At 40.8% G+C, this 20,359-nt stretch overlaps 1 protein-coding gene across 3 annotated transcripts in view; it reads left to right on the top strand.

The window, feature by feature from the left end:
* The window catches only part of CARMIL2 (capping protein regulator and myosin 1 linker 2), an 83,804-nt gene that overhangs the window by 1,238 nt on the left and 62,207 nt on the right, over window positions 1-20,359 (top strand). The window contains exons 2-13 of one of the 3 annotated variants that reach the window (XM_081015932.1): window positions 1,052-1,140; window positions 3,035-3,085; window positions 4,642-4,701; window positions 8,018-8,139; window positions 9,719-9,816; window positions 12,283-12,353; window positions 13,035-13,108; window positions 13,962-14,037; window positions 15,064-15,152; window positions 16,400-16,494; window positions 19,047-19,133; window positions 20,107-20,216. In XM_081015932.1, coding sequence (XP_080872058.1) covers window positions 1,052-1,140; window positions 3,035-3,085; window positions 4,642-4,701; window positions 8,018-8,139; window positions 9,719-9,816; window positions 12,283-12,353; window positions 13,035-13,108; window positions 13,962-14,037; window positions 15,064-15,152; window positions 16,400-16,494; window positions 19,047-19,133; window positions 20,107-20,216 — 1,022 coding nt within the window. Of the gene's footprint in view, window positions 1-1,051; window positions 1,141-2,349; window positions 2,651-3,034; window positions 3,086-3,111; window positions 3,330-4,641; window positions 4,702-8,017; window positions 8,140-9,718; window positions 9,817-12,282; window positions 12,354-13,034; window positions 13,109-13,961; window positions 14,038-15,063; window positions 15,153-16,399; window positions 16,495-19,046; window positions 19,134-20,106; window positions 20,217-20,359 lie in introns of those variants that run through there. The other 2 variants (XM_081015934.1, XM_081015933.1) reach the window with 2 other exon arrangements.

The following is a 20,359-nucleotide window of genomic DNA, read 5'->3' as shown; positions in this document are numbered from 1 at the left end:
CTATTTAACACACACTGATGGTGACTCCAGAAAGTTTAGAAACTCCTGATAATGCAGACATGATAATACCAACTACGCAATAGTCAAACAAAAGTAGACTTCCAGCTTCTGTAGTCACCTTTCCTCACATTTCTACAAATGTTGTAGCCCAATATAAAAACTGAGGAAGTAGTGTTTTTTTTTAAAGAAATGTTTTGTCATATTATGCATTTTTGCATTAAAGGTGTATGGGTGGTTGTTTTTAATGAAAACAGATGGGCACTGATAGGATTGCAGCAGGCAGGGAAGGTAAATGTAACCCTTACCCCCCTCTGCTTCTGTCCTGAGGGAAATCACTCCTTTGTAGCTGCTATTGGAAGGAAATCCCCTGTCGGCATACTACAGTGCCAACAATTACCAGCCCCACATGGCCTTGGTGATGCCATTTGATTCCCCCCCCCCCCATGAGGATAATACAAAAAATACTTAGATAACATATCTAGTATGGCCCTTTAGAGGACTCCCTCCTCCCTCAGGTAGAAAGTGAGCTATCTTATTTTAGCACAACTTTTAGCCAATTGCCAAAGCCTCTGGTCCTGGTTCTGTGCCCAGCCTCACGTTAACATTCATATTCCTTGCTATCATTTTGGCAGCTAAGACTGCAATCCTATCTATATTCATTTATATGGGAGTAAGCCCTATTGAACTTGGGACTGCTTCTGAGTAGACACATGCTGCTAGAATGCAAAATTTTGTGACCCTGACCCATGTACATTTATGCATTATAAAAATGTAACGTATTTTTGTACTGCTTAATTACCAAAGTTTCTAAGCAGGAATTTGGCAACTTGGCTTAATTTTATTCAAGCACATATTTTTTTAAAAAAAATTCACAGTCTTCGATAGACTTCCCATGTTCCCATTCTGCTCGAGAAAAGTTTTATGAAAGCTCAAGCCCAGCTTAGAGATTGTGGCAAGGATCTCCTCCCCTCTTTTAGGGGCTTCTGTAAAAGAAAGAGTCTGCCACATGTCTGCAGGCCATTTATTTATCCTGTTTTGTCCTCTTTTTCAGAAAGCATCACCAATTTATTAGGGACACATGACGTCATCCTGCTGGATGCTCAACTCCACATCAAATCCAAAGTTGAAAATATTGTCCTGGTATGTATTGATAGCTCAATTTTACCACTCTTGTTGGTTTGTGTATGTTTCCCAGGTCTCTACACCATGCAGCTGAATGTCATGGCCTGTAAAGATTTCCTAGGTCACATGCATCCTAACATGCTCCAGCACTTATATGGATCTTTCTTGATAAAGGGTAACTACCATCAATACAGACATAATGAATTAGGGTAGCATTCTGTATACCATTCTAATTACTGTAATCTGGTACTGCTGAGTACTTGCTTCTGCACCTCTGTAATGTCTACTCAAGTTGTATGTTTGCAAGTAAACGTTATTCCTGCATTGCAGAGGGTTGGACTAAATGACCCTTGGGACCCCTTCCAACTCTACAATTCTATGATTACCAAGTTTACTAATCCTAAGCATATTTACATGGATGTACATTCCACATATTTTAGTGTTACTGTAAATTATTCCTATGTAACTAAGCTTTGCAATCAGAAGCAAAGAGACTCTTATTTTATAATGGCAAAATATTTGATTATGGGAGAAATATAGGTATAGCTGCAGTCTCATCCTTTATGAAACATGCAATTGGACTAACAAGAAAAAGAAAAGGCATAACTAAGTCTGCAGTCCTGTACACACTTACCTGTTTGTACTTGTGGAAGTAAGGTTCATTAAAACTCAATTGACCATACTTCTGAGCAGAACTCATAATCTTTAGATTTCTTACCCACCTTTTATCATAAGGGCCCGGGTTGGATGGCAACAATATGAAAATCAATTAAATATTTTTAATTCTTAAGGATTCTGCTGTTAGCTTTACAAACAGTGGAGACAACAGATACAAAAGTGTAGAAATTTAATATAAGATTAGGCAGTATACTGCAGAGTAGATCCTGTAATGTAGGTGCAACCTGTTCTGACCAAAATTAAATTAAATTGAGGTTCTTTAAAGAATTGCAGTTTATTTATTTATTTCCTTTCCTCCAATTAGCTCAGTCTAGCAAAAGCATATACGGTTTGTCTCACCACCCCATTTTGTTATTGGTGTGTGTGTGTTTAAATCTACTGTATAATGTTTTATTTATTAAATTTGTATATTACCCTTAATACGATGATCACAGGGTGGTTCACAACACACACAGTTATTATATTGTTGGAAATCACCTTGAGACTTTTGCTTTGAAATGCAGCTTATAAATAGTCTTAATAAGTCTTCACAACCTACTTTGCAAAGGACAGCCCTCTATTTGAAGGATTGCCTGATCCAAATACAGAGATGAGGAACCCTAAGAAAATATAGCAGGTGCCTTGAAGCTGGCAATCCACAATTATGGCACCTGAGCAGCAGGCTGATCAGGCACACAGAGAACCTGATCAGTCTTCCCCCATCACAGTGAGATGCAGGGCTTTTTTCAGCCGGAAATCACTGGAACTCAGCTCCAGCACCTCTCAGGTAGGCTGCCATTGCCATTACAAGAGAACCAGAGTTCACGGTGAGTTCAGGCACCTCATTTTCTAGGAAAATAACACAGATGAGGTATATTGCATTTCTTATTTAAATTACAGCAAACCTTTGAAAATTTGCACCTGTACCTATAAATTAGCACATGTACATTTTATGCAATTCTGTGTGCTTGTTCTTAATCTTGATCGTGCAGTTTTAAGTGGCCACCTTCGATTCAATATTTTATTTGGGGACTGAGGCCTTAAGTTTCTCTCAGCTTTCTAAAAGTTGGCCCTCCTGGCAAAATTATGCCCTTCCCCCCATGGTTACTGATAAAAATTGCAAGAGTAAGTCCTTAAGCCCCTTGTAGACGTTGTTCACCGTTTTCTCTCATAAATCCCTGTATGTGGAAATGCAGTTACTCCTCCTCCTCCTGCTCCTGATCTCTGCTCTCTTTGGCCTTGCCATGCTATCCAGGTTTTGATGCCCTGGAGAGCCCTGGTGGTGCTGGCGAAACTCCCGGTCAAGGTAAGACCTGCCCTGACCATGGTTTCTCTTAGGGCTTTTTTGTATTGGATCAGCTTGTTCTTTGTTGCAGATTGTTTCTTCAGCTTGTAAACAACCTTGTGTGTTGTAATATAGGAAGATGGCGTATAAATTAAATGAAATGTGTATAAATAGGAAGGTGGTGTATAAATTAAATGAAATGAACTTGAACCCCAGAGCAGGCCCTCGTGGCTCTCTTCTCAGAGCAGTTAGCCATTCTAGTCAGGTTTGCACTCCTTCCTAAAATACCACATTTTCAGTTGGTCTCTGGAGGCCCAAGAAGCCTTGATGGCTTCATATTATTCCCCACCCCCAACAGTGTAATTCTAGCATTGTGTGGGATTTTCTTTTTTCTCCTTTCTTTTTTGCAGTAGTTTTTATATGATTTTACAAATATAAATTTATAACAATACCAACTACATATCCAAATAAAGAGATTTCTCTGAATCTCGAGACTTCCTGGCCCCCATCCTCTCCATCGGTCCTATTGTCAACGTTTTAAACTGCATATTATTTTATAATCTATATTTTGTATCTGTCCATATTGTCCATAGTGTTTGTTACATTATAAGTGAGATTAAGATCCTGCTAATGTTTTCATCTGCTTACAGTGGTCTCCTAAATAAAATTTTCCCATTCTTTCTTGAAGTTTTTGTGTTCTTGGTTCCTGAGCTTTCCGGTCAGTTTTGCCATTTCACCGTAGTCTAACAGCTTGGTTTGTGCATTGTATAGGATTTCTTTATTAGTTGGGAATTCTCCCCAAACTGTTACATAACATGCTATTTCATTACCACAGGAGTCCCAGGCAAAGCCTAGGCACAAACTGAATGACAAACCAGTGAAATTTCTCAGGTTTTGTTTTTTAAAAAAATATTATTATTCTACTGCAGTTCATGGTTCTTTTTTGAGGCTCAGCTTTCAGGTCTTTCTTGACTGAGGAAGTGGGAGGGGTACATTCTTACTTATTTATATCACAGGCCTTGTATACTGTTTAATAATAATAATAAATCTCTAAGCTGTTTCCATAAAATATTCATGACAAAATAGCAATAAAATAAGACTTTTAAAAACAGGAGACAAAATAATATCGAAATATAGATAAAATAAAAACATTTTAAAAACAAATGTTAGGCTTGCCTAAACGAAACAGTTTTTGACAGGTACCGAAAACAGTATAACAATGCCACCTGCCTAATATCAATAGGCAGGGAGTTCCATATTAACTTTCTGGTTTAAAATGCTAAAGTATAAACTATTGTGCAACTCTCCCCTTCCGAAAACACATATTATTTCATAGAATTGTAGAGTTGGAAGGGACCTTCCTTAACCTGCAGGAGAGCTGTGCTCACTGCTTATGCAAAACAAGATGATATGAAAGCATTTTCTGTGTTGGTAAATATCTGAAGAATAAAATATTGTTATTGCATCAGTTATGAAGGACACACACATACAGGTGTACATTTTAGGTTTCCCTTTAAAATTGCATTGGCTACCTGATCCCTCTGCACTTACCTACTCTTGCATGTTTCCACCTGCAGGTACAAGTTAGCTTCAGCTTCTTAGCTGTGCAGATCATCACGATAGGAGGAGATAACCAGGTGAGTGCAAGATGTATTGGGCAGCGGTGTAGCGTGGGTTGTCAGCACCCGGGGCAAGGCAAGTAATTTGCGCCCCCTAACCCGGGGCAAGGCAAGTAATTTGCGCCCCCTAACCCCTAACCTGCCGCCGCTGCCAGCTTCTTCTTGCTGCTGCCTGGTCTGGTCTGGTGTGGTTCTCTCCCGCGCTCAGCGCTGCGCTGGGCGGCCGCTGCACTGTCCCTCCCCCAGATAGTCCCTCTCTCTCTCTCCGCACGCCTGGCACCCACCCCCTCCACAGTGGGTGGCGACCCAGCGGCTCGGATCGGATTCGCACAGCCAGCACTGCAGTGAGAGAGAGTGAGTGAGCCAGGTAGGGGCAGAGAGCTGCGAGTGCGAGCGCCCCCCCCAGATGTTGCGCCCGGTGCGGCTGGGCCCCCCTGCGCCCCCCTGCACCCCCCACGCTACGCCACTGGTATTGGGATCAGGCTGTTGTGATTCTCTCCCTGTGCCATATAGACATTAAGCTCACTTTTCCTAACCCTCCCTATGGGGCAAGGGTCTAGTGTTTTCGGGGGGCAGATGCCAGATAATCTTTCCCCACAGTAAATGCTACAAAGCTGTCATGTGTGCACATAGACCAAGATTTTGTATATAACTGGTCCCAAATATTCATTTTAATCATGTCCTTAAACCAACAAGACCATCCTTAACGTTGCCATTTTATTCCATTCCATTTTATTTACTATGTCTACTTCTGTACCTTCTGTAACAAAACTGATGTACAGAAATGAAGGTGATGTTTTCTTGGCACTGGAAATAAAATGACAGGGAAGCTTTCAGCTGCTTGATTTATGTGTGTCAGACCACTGTAAAAGGCACAGAAGTGGGACCAGTAAATTTTTTGATTGCTCTGACATTAAACAGCCAGTCTATTGTCATTAAAATTACTCATGTCCAGCAGTTAAAGGGCAGTAGACGACATTCTCTCTTGGTAAAAAAAAAATCCCGTTTCTGATGCTTGCTGAAGAATCAAAGGGCACTCCCCACATTGAAGAGAGAGAAAAAAGAATTACACCACATTCTATTTTTGATTGGTTTAATAAAGTGTTGGCAAATGCCTTAATGAGCCAACTGGCCCATTATAAAAATATGGAAGAAATAAGTGTATACCATCAGTCTTCAAATGGTGGGTCAGGACCCAGCTCACTCCTGGGTCATGGACTGATCTACCACCCTACAAATATATAGCAAGTAATTAAGAAATTGGTCCCTAGGTGTATGGTTGGGTTAAAGGTGTCTGAAAATGTTGACTACTGCCTTAGACAGTGGGCATTTGGGCACCACTAGCAAGTGGATGTTTGTATTCTGACTATATTTTTCACATGTTTATGTATTTATTATTATTGTATTTTTACTCTTTGTTGTAAATCACCTCAGGATTCTTTGAAGAGAAAAGTAAACTATAAATTTAATGAACCCCAAAACTTATCTATACACATTTGTTGAACACTGGATTTATCAACTACCGAAGCGTTAAGTTTCAAGATAATATGCATCCATACGCATTATTCTCACTTTTATTATGTATTGTTTATTTTGTGCCTAATATTTTTGTATTCAGGAGTGATTCATTCTGTGCTTGTTGCTATTGTATGTAATGCACATAAGTGTTAAGTACATTAACACCTTTGTACTTCTATTAAGTTCTAGTTATATTCAATTTATTTATATGAATAATTCATGTTATATAGCCTTATCATTATATTTAATAAAACAAAAAGCAAACAAACAAGGAACTGCAATTCAGCAGCTAAAATCTCAGTTTGGCTCCCCCTATTCACAAACCAATTGTTTTTCTTTTCTGCTAACAATTCTTGGAAATTTATTACCCCTATTTTGCACCAATTTTTGCTTTTTATGTGTTCATTATGTGTTCGTTTTCACATGTGAAATATTGGAGGCTATGGAGCAGGTCTAATTTTTCACTGCAGGGACCATAAGAACTCAAATTTAGCAGAAATATTTTCTAAACCTTTCCAATGTTTCTTACAGAGAAGATGATGCATAGGCAAACATAATTATTAGATCCCAACTCTACAAAAAGGACATATTAAACTGGTTTGTTTGACAATTGATTCAGACTTTGATATTAGCCTAGATTTGAATTGTTTGCTAGTAGTATTAGCAACCTATTAAGGTAAAGGTACCCCTGACCGTTAGGTCCAGTCGCGGATGACTCTGGGGTTGTGGTGCTCATCTCGCTCTATAGGCCGAGGGAGCCAGCGTTTGTCCGCAGACAGCTTCCGGGTCATGTGGCTAGCATAACTAAGCTGCTTCTGGCAAACCAGAGCAGTGCACAGAAACACCGTTTACCTTCCCGCCAGAGAGGTACCAACGAAGACCACAGTTTGGGACCTATGAAATAAGAGTTGCTTGGCACATGGTTACAGGGCCATAAGCATCATTTGGCTTATTTTTTGTCAGATTTTGCTTTCAGATTCTTTTTAAACACTTCTTTCCTACATGGTATTTTGTTGCTCTGTGCTTGAGGTTCTTCTGCCTTTGTGTGTGTCTCTCTGTGTGTGTGTTTTTAAAGCACAGTTATATTTGTTATCAAGTGTCCTTACACCATATTCTTCCTTAAGCTCAAAGCTCTTATGAGGACCTTGGACATTGCTGAGGTCCACATCTATTTAACTTCAGCAGTGATACAACAAAAGGCACTTTCTCATAATACATCATGTAATTCTCCCTCTTTCAAAAAGTTCCCTGAGGATATAGATCATCTCAGTGGGTGGGCAGGGAATAAAATGTTTTAAAATCAACTCTTGTATGGAGTCTTCTATGGAGAAAGACACATTTGGAGCCTGGGGAGTGAAAATATTTACAAATGTTCAATATTTTAGTCATTTTGCTGGAAGATTTTTCTTTAGATAGAAAGTATGGGGTTTTTTTATATACCCTTTCTACTTGCTTTCCATTATTTTCTTTTCTGATATTAGCATCTTCTGTGTAGCTCGTCCTCTTTTCCAGAGGAGAATTTGGGTTATTACATCTCCTTTTTTTGCTTGTGGTAATTTCATAATACCTCCCTTCTCTAAAGAAAATTATTCATTTTAATTTAATAGTAATAGTGAGAAGAAAAAGCTCATGTATGTTGGACAACAAAATGAGTATTAATGTTTTATTATAAATTATTTATCATTACAAACATTATTATTTTAGTACCCTTGTTTAAAATAATGTGTATTATGAGATAATAACTATTGCTTAAATACTGAAACTTTAAAATAGAAAATATCTCCCCTCTTATGTCTTCTCTTCTACTTAACTAAAGGTTGTCGTGGAGACAGATAAATCTTCTTTTGAATTTGAGTTCTTGTCATTGGATGATTTGGAGCATATGGTCATCCACATAGTCACATCTCTGAAGAAGATCTTTCCAATTTCTTCACCTGGGTAAGGGGGTTATGTAGTTTACCAAAGCCCAAGATTGTACATATATTGGAGACTTTTGAACAGGTGGGGGAACCTGTGGCCCTGTATATATTGTTGGACTAAAATTTTCACCATCTCTGACCATTAACTATGTTGGCTGGAGCTGATGGAAGTTAGAGCTGAACAAAATCTGGTGGGACACAGGTTCCCCAGCCTACTTTAGAAGATATGGGCTGAACGCTGGTGACCAGGGCCAAACTAGTTAGATGGGTTTGGAGTGGTTGTTATTATATAGCACATTAGCATGCTCAAATCAGGTACATTATCTTAAATAAAACATACAACAGGGCTAGCCACCATGGTACTGTCCAGATATTTTGGACTACAGCTTCCATCACCCTTGGCTATTCTGGCTGGGTTTGATGGGAGGTGTAGTACACAACATCTGGAGGGTGTCACATTGGTTATCCCTGCCTCACAACAACCATTTAAATCAGGGCAGTGTTATTATGCTTCACATAGCAGGTATGAAGATGTGGGGTGGAACAGTAGAGAATTTAAGAGATAGTGGTATGCCTGAGGCTTTCCTATAGACTCGTTACGTGATTTGAACAAGTAACTTATTGGTTAACAGTTCAGTCTTATATCCACTATCCTATACTAGCATCTGTTTCCCAAAAGCATCTTGTCTGAAGCATCTGTTACGCTTGAAAGGGATAGTGGACGCTCACTGACACAGTCCATTAGGGAAAGGGACCATAGCTTTATGATAAAGCACATTTTTAGCTCATGTTTCATACCCAGATAATGCAAGAAGTGATAATGCAGTGGGCAGCCAACACTTCTTGGGCTTCGTATTTTGTAAAGACTCAAGCCAATAACAGTTCTAATGAGAGGACAATAAAGCACTTGGTTGTGGATAACTACACAACATTGATCTGTCTAGCTTGGTATTATCACCACTGAGAGGCAGTGGCTCTCCAGATAATAAGCTTTGAGTCTTTCTTGGCCCTGTCTGCAAACACCAGGGGTTGAACCTGGGACTGGTTGCAGACAAAACTTGTGCTCTACCATCTTCATCTTACAAAGCCATGGCAGACTCCAGTTAATGTATAAGGGGTGGGCAGGAATGGAGCACAGATGATATTTTGTTGAAACCAAACAGAAGCCTACAATACCTTCTTATTTCTGAGAAGGTACAATGGTCACATATACAAGTAGAAACTGATTTACTGAGACTGTGCCAGGGCAATATTGTAAGAATGACAGGGTGTTACAGATCAGCACATGTTCTGGTTGAAGTTTCCAGAAGCATTTTTGGTTTAGAGATGCGTAACTGATTACCTTAAGCACCAGATGTTTCAACAGTACCAATTTATTTGTTTCTTTTAAACAAAAGAAAGGGAGGGGGGATACGTGAGTGGACAGTGTTGTTATATGATTTAGGCACTAGATGGCTGTGGACTTAATTGTATGTAGGTGGAATCAGGAGCTTCCTGTGTCTGTCCTGATAATAATGTTTTTGTCCAACTTCCTGACCGGTGCGTCCTCTAAGGCTTCAGTGAAAAAAATGTAATTGGTTTTTCCCTTTGTTTTGAAGAAACCTACTCCAAAATGCCTCCCCCATCTTGCTTGACAGAATAAAAGCGATAACAGATTCCTTGGAAGAATTACTAAAGGAAAATCAAGGCCCATGTGGTAATCTTTATATATAAAAATTATTGGAGGAAAATATGTTGGAAGTAATCGTTGAGCCAAACTATAGTTGTGGAGAATGTAAGAAGTATAAACTAGGAATGAGGAAATATATCAATTCTGGTTTCTCATTTTTCTCCACATTTTCACAGCTGTTTGCAATTATTGTGGTTTTTTTTAAATCCTCATGAAAATTCACCAGCATTTGTGTGAATTTCTCCTAATATACACATTTGTTTATGCAGTTTCTCCTGATATAATGAATTTAATGTTATCTTCATTAACATATTCAATTATATGCACATTTTGTCCTAGTATATGTATTTTGTTACCCGTTCCCTGGCTGGATAAGTGTACTGCAAAATTTGGAGAATGCAAATTTTGAAGGATGGCTATGTTTCTCTAATGTTTCTGAAAGTTTGAGTTAGGTAGGCTCCTCTCTGCAAAGTGAATCAAATTTCTCCCCTATCCCTAGTCTAAACTAGCCTTTAAAATATGCTTACAAAAGTTTTTAGCCTTTTTAAAAAAGTGAGCTACTGGGGGTCGTAGGGAAGGGAAGTATGGCTCCATCTCTCCTCAGACAGCCCACTGTTTCCTATTTTGGGCGCAGAGGAAGCACAGAACTTATTTATCCACCTGCATGCAGTTTCTTGTTGTGTGTGGCAATTAGGTGAGTGTTTAAATACAAGGCTAGTTTAATAATAATAATAATAATAATAATAATAATCTATACCCCTCCCATCTGGCTGGATTTCCCCAGCCACTTTGGGTGGCTTCCGACAAAACATTAAAATACAATAATTCATCAAATATTAAAAGCTTCCCTAAAAATACAATTTAAACTAAAAGTTTAAACTAAACTAAAAGTTTAAACATACTATTAAACTGGTGGTAAAACTAAAGCTTACTTCCCTTAGAGTGCTCAAGCCTTTAAAAAATCTGACAATTCTGAATTCATATAAATTTAGCATAAGCACAGATTGGAAAATAGGGCTTCAGGGTGTGTGTGTGTTTTTGACCTTGGCTTCAGAAGCACAGAGTTGCTAGTAGCTGTCACTCTGGCACCCTTTCTAGGAATCATTTTATGTAGAACTTGCCCTGGACTGCAGATGCTTATGCAGCCATCTCCCCATGTGCACATATGGTCAATCTTTCCCTTGATTAAGACTGCCATCCTCTATTGGTTTACCTGGGAGTAAGCTTCACCAAACACAATAGTTATTTCCAAGTAACCTTTCATAGGATTGGTCCATAGAATATTTATACCCTGCCTTAACAATTATTGATTATCTTCATAGCTGTTCACAAAATGATAAAATATGAACCAATTTTAAACAACATCTTAAAAATGAAACACTAGAAGCAGAAGCAGCCAGACAGTAAAATGGGAGTTGAAATTGCCGATAAAGCTAAGCAGCAGCATCCAATTAAGCATTATAAACCATTAAAGGTCTGGGCAAGAAGGCTGCTTTGTGCATCAGCTGTATATATGAGATGATGGTTTCTATGGTTGTGCAGCTGTCAAGTGGCCAGATGCCAAGGAGGACAGCAGGGCTCCTGTGCTATTTAAATAGTTGTAAAGAAGAGAGAATTTTAGCATTAACAGCTTTTTGTGACATGGTGTGGTCGTTAGGAGGGTTGAATTAGGGCTGGGGAAACCCTGGTTTAAATCCCAATTCAGCTGTGAAACTCACTGAGCGACTTTTGGTCATTCATGCTTTCTGATGCTGCCTAACTAACCTCACAGGATTTTTGTGTGGATAAACTTGACAGGGGAAAAACCATGTGCCCTGCTCTGAGCTCCTTCAAAAAAAGAAAAAGAAAAAAAAGGGCAGGATAAAAATGTAAGAAATACAAGATTGATATACAGTCAAAGCACTCATAGCTCAAACATGTCCAAACTTTTCAGTAGCTACATTTGCTGTTGTAACAAATGAGATATTTACAAATTGAAGGAATGAAGCTGATAGCAACTCACATCTCTTCTCCGCTACTGCTTCACTTTATCTCAAATGTACTCCTTTTTATAGTTTTTTCTTAATAGTTTTTTTTAATAGATTTTACAGCTGTATTTTCTATTTTTGTATCCAGAAGGATTGTTGGCAGGGTTGAGGAATGAGGAATGGGGGTGATATTACCAATGGCTCAAATATTTGATTTGGGCAAAGTATCTTCTTGGCTCAGAATATCTGTATCTTGTGATTTTCCTGCATTATATAAATGTTTAAAAGTAATCACTTTTATATGGCCTCTCTTATAATTTTTGGAGTCTTCAAATACCATAATCTCTGAAATCTCTTTATCACCCATGCAAGATAGGTGTATAGTAATTGAGCTTGAGAGATAGTGGTTTACCTAAGACCAGCTACTAAGTTTCTGGCAAAGGAGAGTTTGGATCTAGAACTTGGAAACTTGAACTGTAAATTCTGTTCTGCAACATGTTCTGCTAATAGCCTCTCACATTTACAGGTGGGTTTTCAGAGACATACGCTGCTCTCTGTGATTACATTGGCCTCCCTTTCCAAGAGGAGATCCAGTGGGTAAGACACAAATTAGTCATTCATACCAAAACAACATGCTTAAGAATAACCCACAACTCTGTGGCAGAAAAAAAGTAATGGCCAGAAAATGCCACCGTTTCCTTGTCTCCCATTGCATCAAGGAGTTTAATGTGTGCATGCACTTTTTCTAGATGGTGATTTGGCAACTCATTTGTGTCCATATTCCCCCAGATCCATCCTGCATGACCTGTGTACAATTTATTTATTTTTTTGTAAAGTACAGTGGTACCTTGGTTTAAGAACAGCTTAGTTATGAAGAACTTGGATTAAGAACGCTGCAAACTCGTAGGTGTTTTGGTTTGTGAACTTTGCCTTGGAAGCAGAACATGTTCTACTTCCTGTTGAGTGTGTTTCATTTGTAAATTGAGTCCCCCGCTGCTATGGGAAAGCATGCCTTGGTTTAAGAACGCTTTGGTTTAAGAACAGACTTCTGGAACTGATTAAGTTCATAAACCAAGGTACCACTGTAGTTCTCAAGTCACAGGTATGCCAAGTCTGGCTCAGCATACTGATATTGAGCTCATCATTACTCTTGAGTGGAACTCTTCTGTTTAGAGGTGGCTAGGTAGTGCTGTTAGCATCTTTGCCATTATGTGAATTTGCCAAATGGTCTCTTACCTCCCTGCAATGTGCTAATGTATTTTATTTTTATTTTTCAAGGATGTGGATAATATTTATCACAACCAGGAATGCAGGGAGTTCAACCTGCTGGATTTCAACCACCTCCACAGCCAGTGAGTCCATATAAAAAAAAAATTGGGGGGGGGGGAATGAGAAGGGTGAAATCCATGAGGTGGTATTGAAAGCTAGTCCTATGCAGATTAGACCCATTGTAGGTAATAAACATGACTAATTTAAATTCATTCATTTCAATGAGTAGGACTTCATTGAATATCACCTGAAATGCAGTCATACCACACAGTGTTAAAATAGAATAGCAGTATTCTAAGAAATTCAGGAATTCAGTCTCCCAGTTCAAGCCATGTTTATGTGTCAGTTCAAAGCTTGGCTGAGCAATGCTGTGTGCATTTGAGTTTCAAGATACTCAATGAAGCAATTGTGTGATTCCCTTCATTTCCCCTCATCTTCCCTGCATTGGCCCCAAGTGTGTCTGTCTACAATGTAGCTGAAGACCTCCGTAAGTAGGCAGGCCTTTTGAATCTAGATCAAATGGGGAGTTGCTGTGTTAGACAATTTTTAAATAATCTTTATTGGGTTTTTTAAAAAATAAACGGTTCTTTAAAAAAAATCAAGTGAATTGTGCCTTTTAGAGTCTAGATTTTAACTGTTTAAATTCTAAACTAATTATTTTGTAGAACTGAATAAGCTACATCTCTTGTTGGGTGCATAGTGGATTAGGATAGGTGGATTGGGCCAATGGATAGCTGAGTTGTTGAGCACCTACTTTGTATTCCATTGAACCATTCCTGGTTCAATTACTGGCATCTGTAGGTAGGGCTTGGATATTTCCCTGCCTGAAACCCTGAAGATGCTGTCATTGAGTGTCGGCAATACTGAGCTTGATGGACCAATGGTACAACTTGACAGAATACATTTTCTATGTAATATTGCTTTGTCCTGTTGCAGAGATGTGGCTGTTAGTGTGACTAGCCTGTCACTGAATCAGTGGTTCACAAGGCTGTGCTGCAAGGACTTCAAACTGGTGAGTACAATGTGCTAGGCTTTTTGGCAAGGACCTCCCTGAGATGGACAGAAGTATAAGACCACAGGATGCAGCCTCCTTGCTGAAGCCAAGCAGGTCTGGGTCTGGTCATTGCCTGGATGGGAGACTGCCTGCAAATTCCATGTATACCACCTTGAGTTCTGTGATGGAAGAAAGGCGGAATATAAATAAAACAAATAAATATAAATTGGAGAGGGATCATCGGAGTACATGCTTCACATGCAGAAGGGCCTGGGTTCAATCCCTGACACCCCCAATTGAAAGCATCAGGTAGTGTGTGATGTGAAAAGTTTATGGAGTGATGATGCCAGATAGAGTAGATAGTACTAGGCTAGATGGACCTGGTTTAAAAAGCATCCTTCTTAGTTCTTATGATGATGATGACAACAGCAACGATGGTTGGCATTTGTGTGGGCAGCTCACAAAAATTAATAAAATACAATATTAGAAATACAATACAAAACAATAAAAAGAATAAAAATGTGCTTCTTGCAGATTTACAGCAAAATAAAAACTATAAAACTGAGACACTCACATTAAAAGCACTAGTTGTTTAAAAACTCTGGCTGAATAAGGAGGTATGTGCCAGCCATCAAAAAGAGCATAAGGATGGTGCCAGGCAAGCCTCTCTTGGGAGGCTATTCCATAAGCATGGTGCAGTTACCAAGGAGGCCCTATCCTGGTAGTCGCTGAATTTAGCAGGGGCACTCGGAACACAACCTCTGTGAGAGAAAGTGAGTTTTCAGAGTAGGGCAGGGAGAAAATCAGAATATAGAAAAGAGACTTTTCCATTTTTAGTCCCACAATTTTCTGCTAGCTGTTAATATAGGGGCTAATATAGGGGCTAGCTGTTAATATAGGGGTTAGTGATTAATATTTAGTGATTAATAATTATTTAGAAGTTCTTTGATAATAACTGCCTCTGCCTCTTTCATATGTCAGAAGTAAAATGTCTTCCTGAACCTTCCCTAGCAGGATTTCACAGTATATTTTATTCTGCCCTAGAATTTGGATATCCTGGATCAGATTCTCCATGTTCTCAGCAAATCAGTGACTCTGGAAGAGCTGGTGTTGGAAAACTGTGGCTTGAAGTTGTAAGCAGAAAAAGTCTGGAGGTTTCATTATGAATATATTGTGAATTGATAATAAATGGTGGTTGCTGTTGGGAATGGGACACTGCATGACAACAGGTACACTTTTTTTAACAACATGCAACAAACAGCTTCATAATATATCAGCATGCTGTGGCAATGATCAGACCAGTTATTTAGGATTGAGCAAAATCTCCAGCAAAAGAATTAGGGATGTTATGGAATCTTAGTTGATTCACCAACCAGGTGCCCTCCATATGTTTTGGACTGCAACTCCAGCCAGCATGGTCATACACGGTTGTAATTTAAAAGATACAGAAGGCACTGCAAAATCCCATGGAAGATGGACAGCATTGTGCCAGTCACACACAAAATGGCAGATAAACACCAGTTTAAGGTACAAGTTCAGCACACACCAACAAGCTTGTACAGTATACAGATTGGAAAAACGAATACTTAAAGCTATGAATAGGAATGTGTCGGGAGTAAAGTATGAGTTCTAAGCTCTGCCACTTAATTGTCTCCATGCCTCCTGCTGTGGTAACCAGAACTATTTCTGATCTTCTCTGACCTTCTGTTTCTTCCAAGAGAAGAACTCAAGAAGACTTGAGTAGGAGTTTGTGCTGCACACATGTGGGTTCAAAAAGATCCTCATGGGCATCCCACCAGAACATTTTCAGTCAGATTGACTTTGACCTTCAGTCTGGACTAAATTTGCAAACCATGCACCAGTCAGGCAGGTCTGGAAGTTCATATTTTGGTCATAATGTTGAGTGTTCCACCAACCTCTGGCAAGTATAGGATGCTACCAAGTTGCCCCCTAATCTTGGAACTGGAGCGGGAGTCATGGATCATCCTCACCATTGTGCTCCACTCAACATATCTAAAGGGATGGTTCCCCACCCCAGTCTCAAGGTCAGGAGGAGACCTTAGCAACACAGAACCAAAACAGAGCTGGGACTTGCTTCAGGCTGGGACTTGCTTCCATGCAATGTGTTTCCAATGATGAGTTCTCCATCTCATGCTCCATGGCTGGAGTTGAGAGGACAATAGGGAATTGTTCCTGATCTTGCACTGTGCTTTGGATGGGCAGCACAAAATCAGGAACAAGGTATCAACCCTTGGGAGAGGAGCAAGTTCTTAGTGGCCACAGATGTTTGGTTGGCACGAAGGGAAGTCAAAATGTGTGAGTCACTATTATTTTCATCTGTGGGCTTGTTGTTACTGTGTAAAATCTTTTTCCCTTGCAGTGATTTTGCTCAACGGATGGCCCAGGTGCTTCACAATAATCCAAACAATACCTTAAACATGCTTAATCTTTCTGGAAACCTGCTTGAGGACCGAGGTAGTGCAATTTCTGATCTCTTGGCCAATATTGCAAAGTAGTGACTTGTGTGTTCTGGCCGTAATAATAAATTTGGTTCACTGTCTTCACTGGTGGAGGAAGAGGAGTGTGGGGGGAGTGCACCGCCTCCAGCAGCGCGATCCCAGTAGGGTGCCATCGTGGCTGCCCCCCCGCCCATGCTAGGCGCCCTGCCCCCAGGACGTGTGTCACACCTCTGCGGGCAGCGCACCCCACCCCCAGGACATGCGCCAGCCCCGCCCCCACCTGCTCTCCGCCCCCCGGTGCCGGAGCATGAAGCTCCACCACTGACTGTCTTAACTACCGTATTTTTCGCCCTATAGGACGCACTTTTTCCCCTCCAAAAATGAAGGGGAAATCTGTGTGCGTCCTATGGGGCGAATGCAGGCTTTCGCTGAAGCTTGGAGAGCGAGAGGGGTCGGTGCGCACCGACCCCTCTCGCTCTCCAGGCTTCAGGAAGCTATCAGCAAGCCTGGGGAGCCCACAGGAGTTCCCGCAGGGCTCCCTAGGCTGCGGATAGCAGCCTGCTTCCCGGAGCGCGGGGCGCGCTGGAAGCAGAGCGCCCGGCGCTTCGGGAAAACATCCGCAGCCTGCATCCCGGAGTGCGGGGCATACTGAAAGCAGAGCGCCCGGGGTGCGCTGAAAGCAGAGCGCCCGGCGCTTCAGGAAGACATCCACAGCCTGCTTCCCGGAGCACGGGGCGCGCTGGAAGCAGAGTGCCCGGCGCTTTGGGAAGACATCCGCAGCCTAGGGAGCCCTGTGGGAGTTCCCTCAAGGCTCCCTAGGCTGCGGATAGCAGCCTGCTTCCCGGAGCGTGGGGCGCGCTGAAAGCAGAGCGCCCGGCGCTTCAGGAAGACATCCGCAGCCTAGGGAGCCCTGCGGGAATTCCTGCAGGGCTCCCTAGGCTGCGGATAGCAGCCTGCTGCACGGAGCGCGGGAAGCGCTGAAGCAGAGTGCCCCGCGCTTCGGGCAGACATCGGGCAGCCCCACAAGCTTGGGGGACAGCGGGGAGGCGGAGCGCCGCCATCCCGCTGTTCCCCGACCTGGTTTGGATTCCCCAACCTGGTTTGGGGGGGGAAATAAAGGGAATTTTTTCCCCCTTTATTTCCCCCCCAAAAAACTAGGTGCGTCCTATGGGCCGGTGCATCCTATGGGACGAAAAATATGGTATTTACTTGGTTGCTCTATTTTCTGGCTAAATCCTTCTGCAGTTACCTAGGTATAGAGAATCTCATTTGTTTCTGCCTTTAGAACTTTCAATTACTAAAGTTGCATTCTCTGCCCTCATGAACTGAGAGAAAAGAGACCTTTCCAAGTCTTCAATTAGTTTGAGTGCTTCAGCTGTTATAAATATGGTCTTTTAATTTGTTAAGTGATTCGCCATCTTTACTGTGTGTTTGACCTTACAGTAGCCCTATGAGGTAGGTGACCATCGGTCTCCCTTTACCAATGGGGAGCTAAGGCTGAGAAATTTATCTTAAATCCCTACACTGAAGAAGAGGTTGGATTTGAATGTTGGTCCAAGCTTAGCTCTGGCCCACACTGGCTTAAGCAGTAAGATTAACTTGGGGAACAGGAGTGAATTTGTTAAACAAATAGCATTTAGTGTGTAATTGCTGCGTGTCATTCATTCACCTTGGGGAAAATTTGTATCACGATATCATCACCCAATCGTTATATAGTCCTGTGTTTTCTTAGTGCTGCTTCCATCTTTTGTAGACTTTCTCCAAGCCTAGATTGCTTTTGTGCTTCTTTTTCAGTATTCCCAAGTGGCATGGGTGCAAAATGTGTATTGATACATTGGGCAGGTAGACTTTTTCCCCACTTGACAAACTTTGACTATTACTTTTCAGCGGTCATCATATTATCACTGTTCCTCTTTATTTATAATTGTTCTTTTAGTTAGCACTAAAATGCTAATATCCTATTTTTATATATAACTAAAACTGCCATCGGCCCCAGCCAGCATGGCCAATGGAAAGGGATAACAGGAGTTGTAGGCTGACCGTATCCTGAGGGCCCAAGCTGAGGAAGCAATCTTAAATAAAAGAGTCTTTTTCTAAAACTCCCCACTGCCTTACTATTTGCCACCATTTTATCAATGTCCTGCCCCCCCCCCTGCAATTTAAAATACTTCTGATCTAAAAATTTTTTCTAAGAGCCATCTGGAACATCTGTATATCAAAACCTTTTTTAAAGCAAATCATGACATCTCGCAGGTAATTACTCTTAAATGAACAAATACCATGGTGCAAATTAAATTATTGATCGGGGGGGGGGGGGAATGTAAAAAAAATGATGGCCCATCTATGTGGCTGAAGCATAGCAGAATATATACAGAAAAATTACAATACCCCCACCACCACCCAAGTTGTGTGGAAGGTTGATTGTTGCAATGCCACTTGTAGTTTACTATGGTAGAATAATTCTTGGGTGGTACTAGGAACTGCCTGCCTAGAAGCATCACTGAAGTACTGGTACATGGCAATACAATTGCATTCTATGTCTACTCAAGGGTTCTCTTCTCTCTTTAGGCATAATTGCTATGAGCCAGAACTTAGAGCAAAGCATCAAGGGCTTCCAAAGCTTGAACTTTTCTAGGACCTCCTTGACTCCAAAAGGTACAGGGGAAACAGTTAGTGCATGGTTGAAGGGTTTGGGGTTGTGGTACTGTTTCAGGATGCTGTATTAGGATGGCATTAGTACATCAGAGAGAACTGAAATCTAAATCTTCATCTGTGGTATCTATTTATAGTATATTGTAGTGTCATTATTAATGTTATCTTGCTGGGAGATTTATTGCAGTGATTAGATTTTTTTCCCTTCATTCTTCCATATTAATGTTTTATTAGTTCTATTAAATACTGGTTCATATTCCTTTTTTAATAAAATAAATATACATTGCCTGCTTTCTTCACTGCATGGATCCAGGGCTGGCCAAAGCAAAATGTAAATTAAAAAATCCAGCACGACACCCCCAGAGCCTTGGTATAGTTAAACAAGCTGATAAATAAAAAAAAACCAACCAGACAATTTCTGTTCTTTAATGGCACTGGGACCAGCTCAAGAAAACTTTTACCTGAGATGGAACAAAAACAGCATGCTCCATGGGTACAGCCAAGTAAAAGTGTATAGGAGCCAAGACTGGCCACTTGTGGCAGAAAATCCCTTAAATGCCTCTTACCAGGAGGGAAAATACAATAATTCTAACTTAAGTAAGAAGTTGCTGACCTTTCATGACATCAAAAATCAGTTGACTGAGGTGAGGTAGCCACCTCACTCTACCTAATGGTAGAGCCAGCCCTGTAACAGGGGCACTGGATGGAAGACTTGCATGTACCAGTTGTTGATATTTAACAAATCTATAAATTGCATTGGAGCATATCATGCAACTGTGCTTATCTAGCTGAAGGAATGCTTTCTCATTTCAGGTAAAGATTTAGCTCTCTGTACATACCAAATTTCCCCAGTCAATGTCAGAATCTGAGCTAAGCAAGGCCAACCTTGCAAATGTAACAGTTGCCCTCCACCTTCCTCTGTGTAACTTGGCACTTGCATCCTTAACATCTCTTTGTGATTTCTCTTGCCTGCCAGGAATGTTGGCCCTTTGCCAATCTCTAGGCTCCAATAGACTATACAGAACTACTCTGTACCACTTGGACCTTTCTGGGAACCCAGGGAGCCTGGCCACTGAAGGTGCAGAGGTGAGTATTCATGGCCCCTGGAAACTGTGTAGCAGATGTGTTTTGCCTCCTGTTTCAGACACAGACAGGGACTCAAGTTTGCTCCTCAGCCCCAATGTTGCTGTTTTGGAATTACAGTCTTTAAAGATCAATGCATCTAGGTT

This window comes from Podarcis pityusensis, assembly GCF_964106645.2.
Source record: "Podarcis pityusensis genome assembly, chromosome: 8".
NCBI lineage: Eukaryota > Metazoa > Chordata > Lepidosauria > Squamata > Lacertidae > Podarcis > Podarcis pityusensis.
Note: the sequence above shows the minus strand (reverse complement) of the source record. Positions and strands in the feature narration are given on the sequence as shown.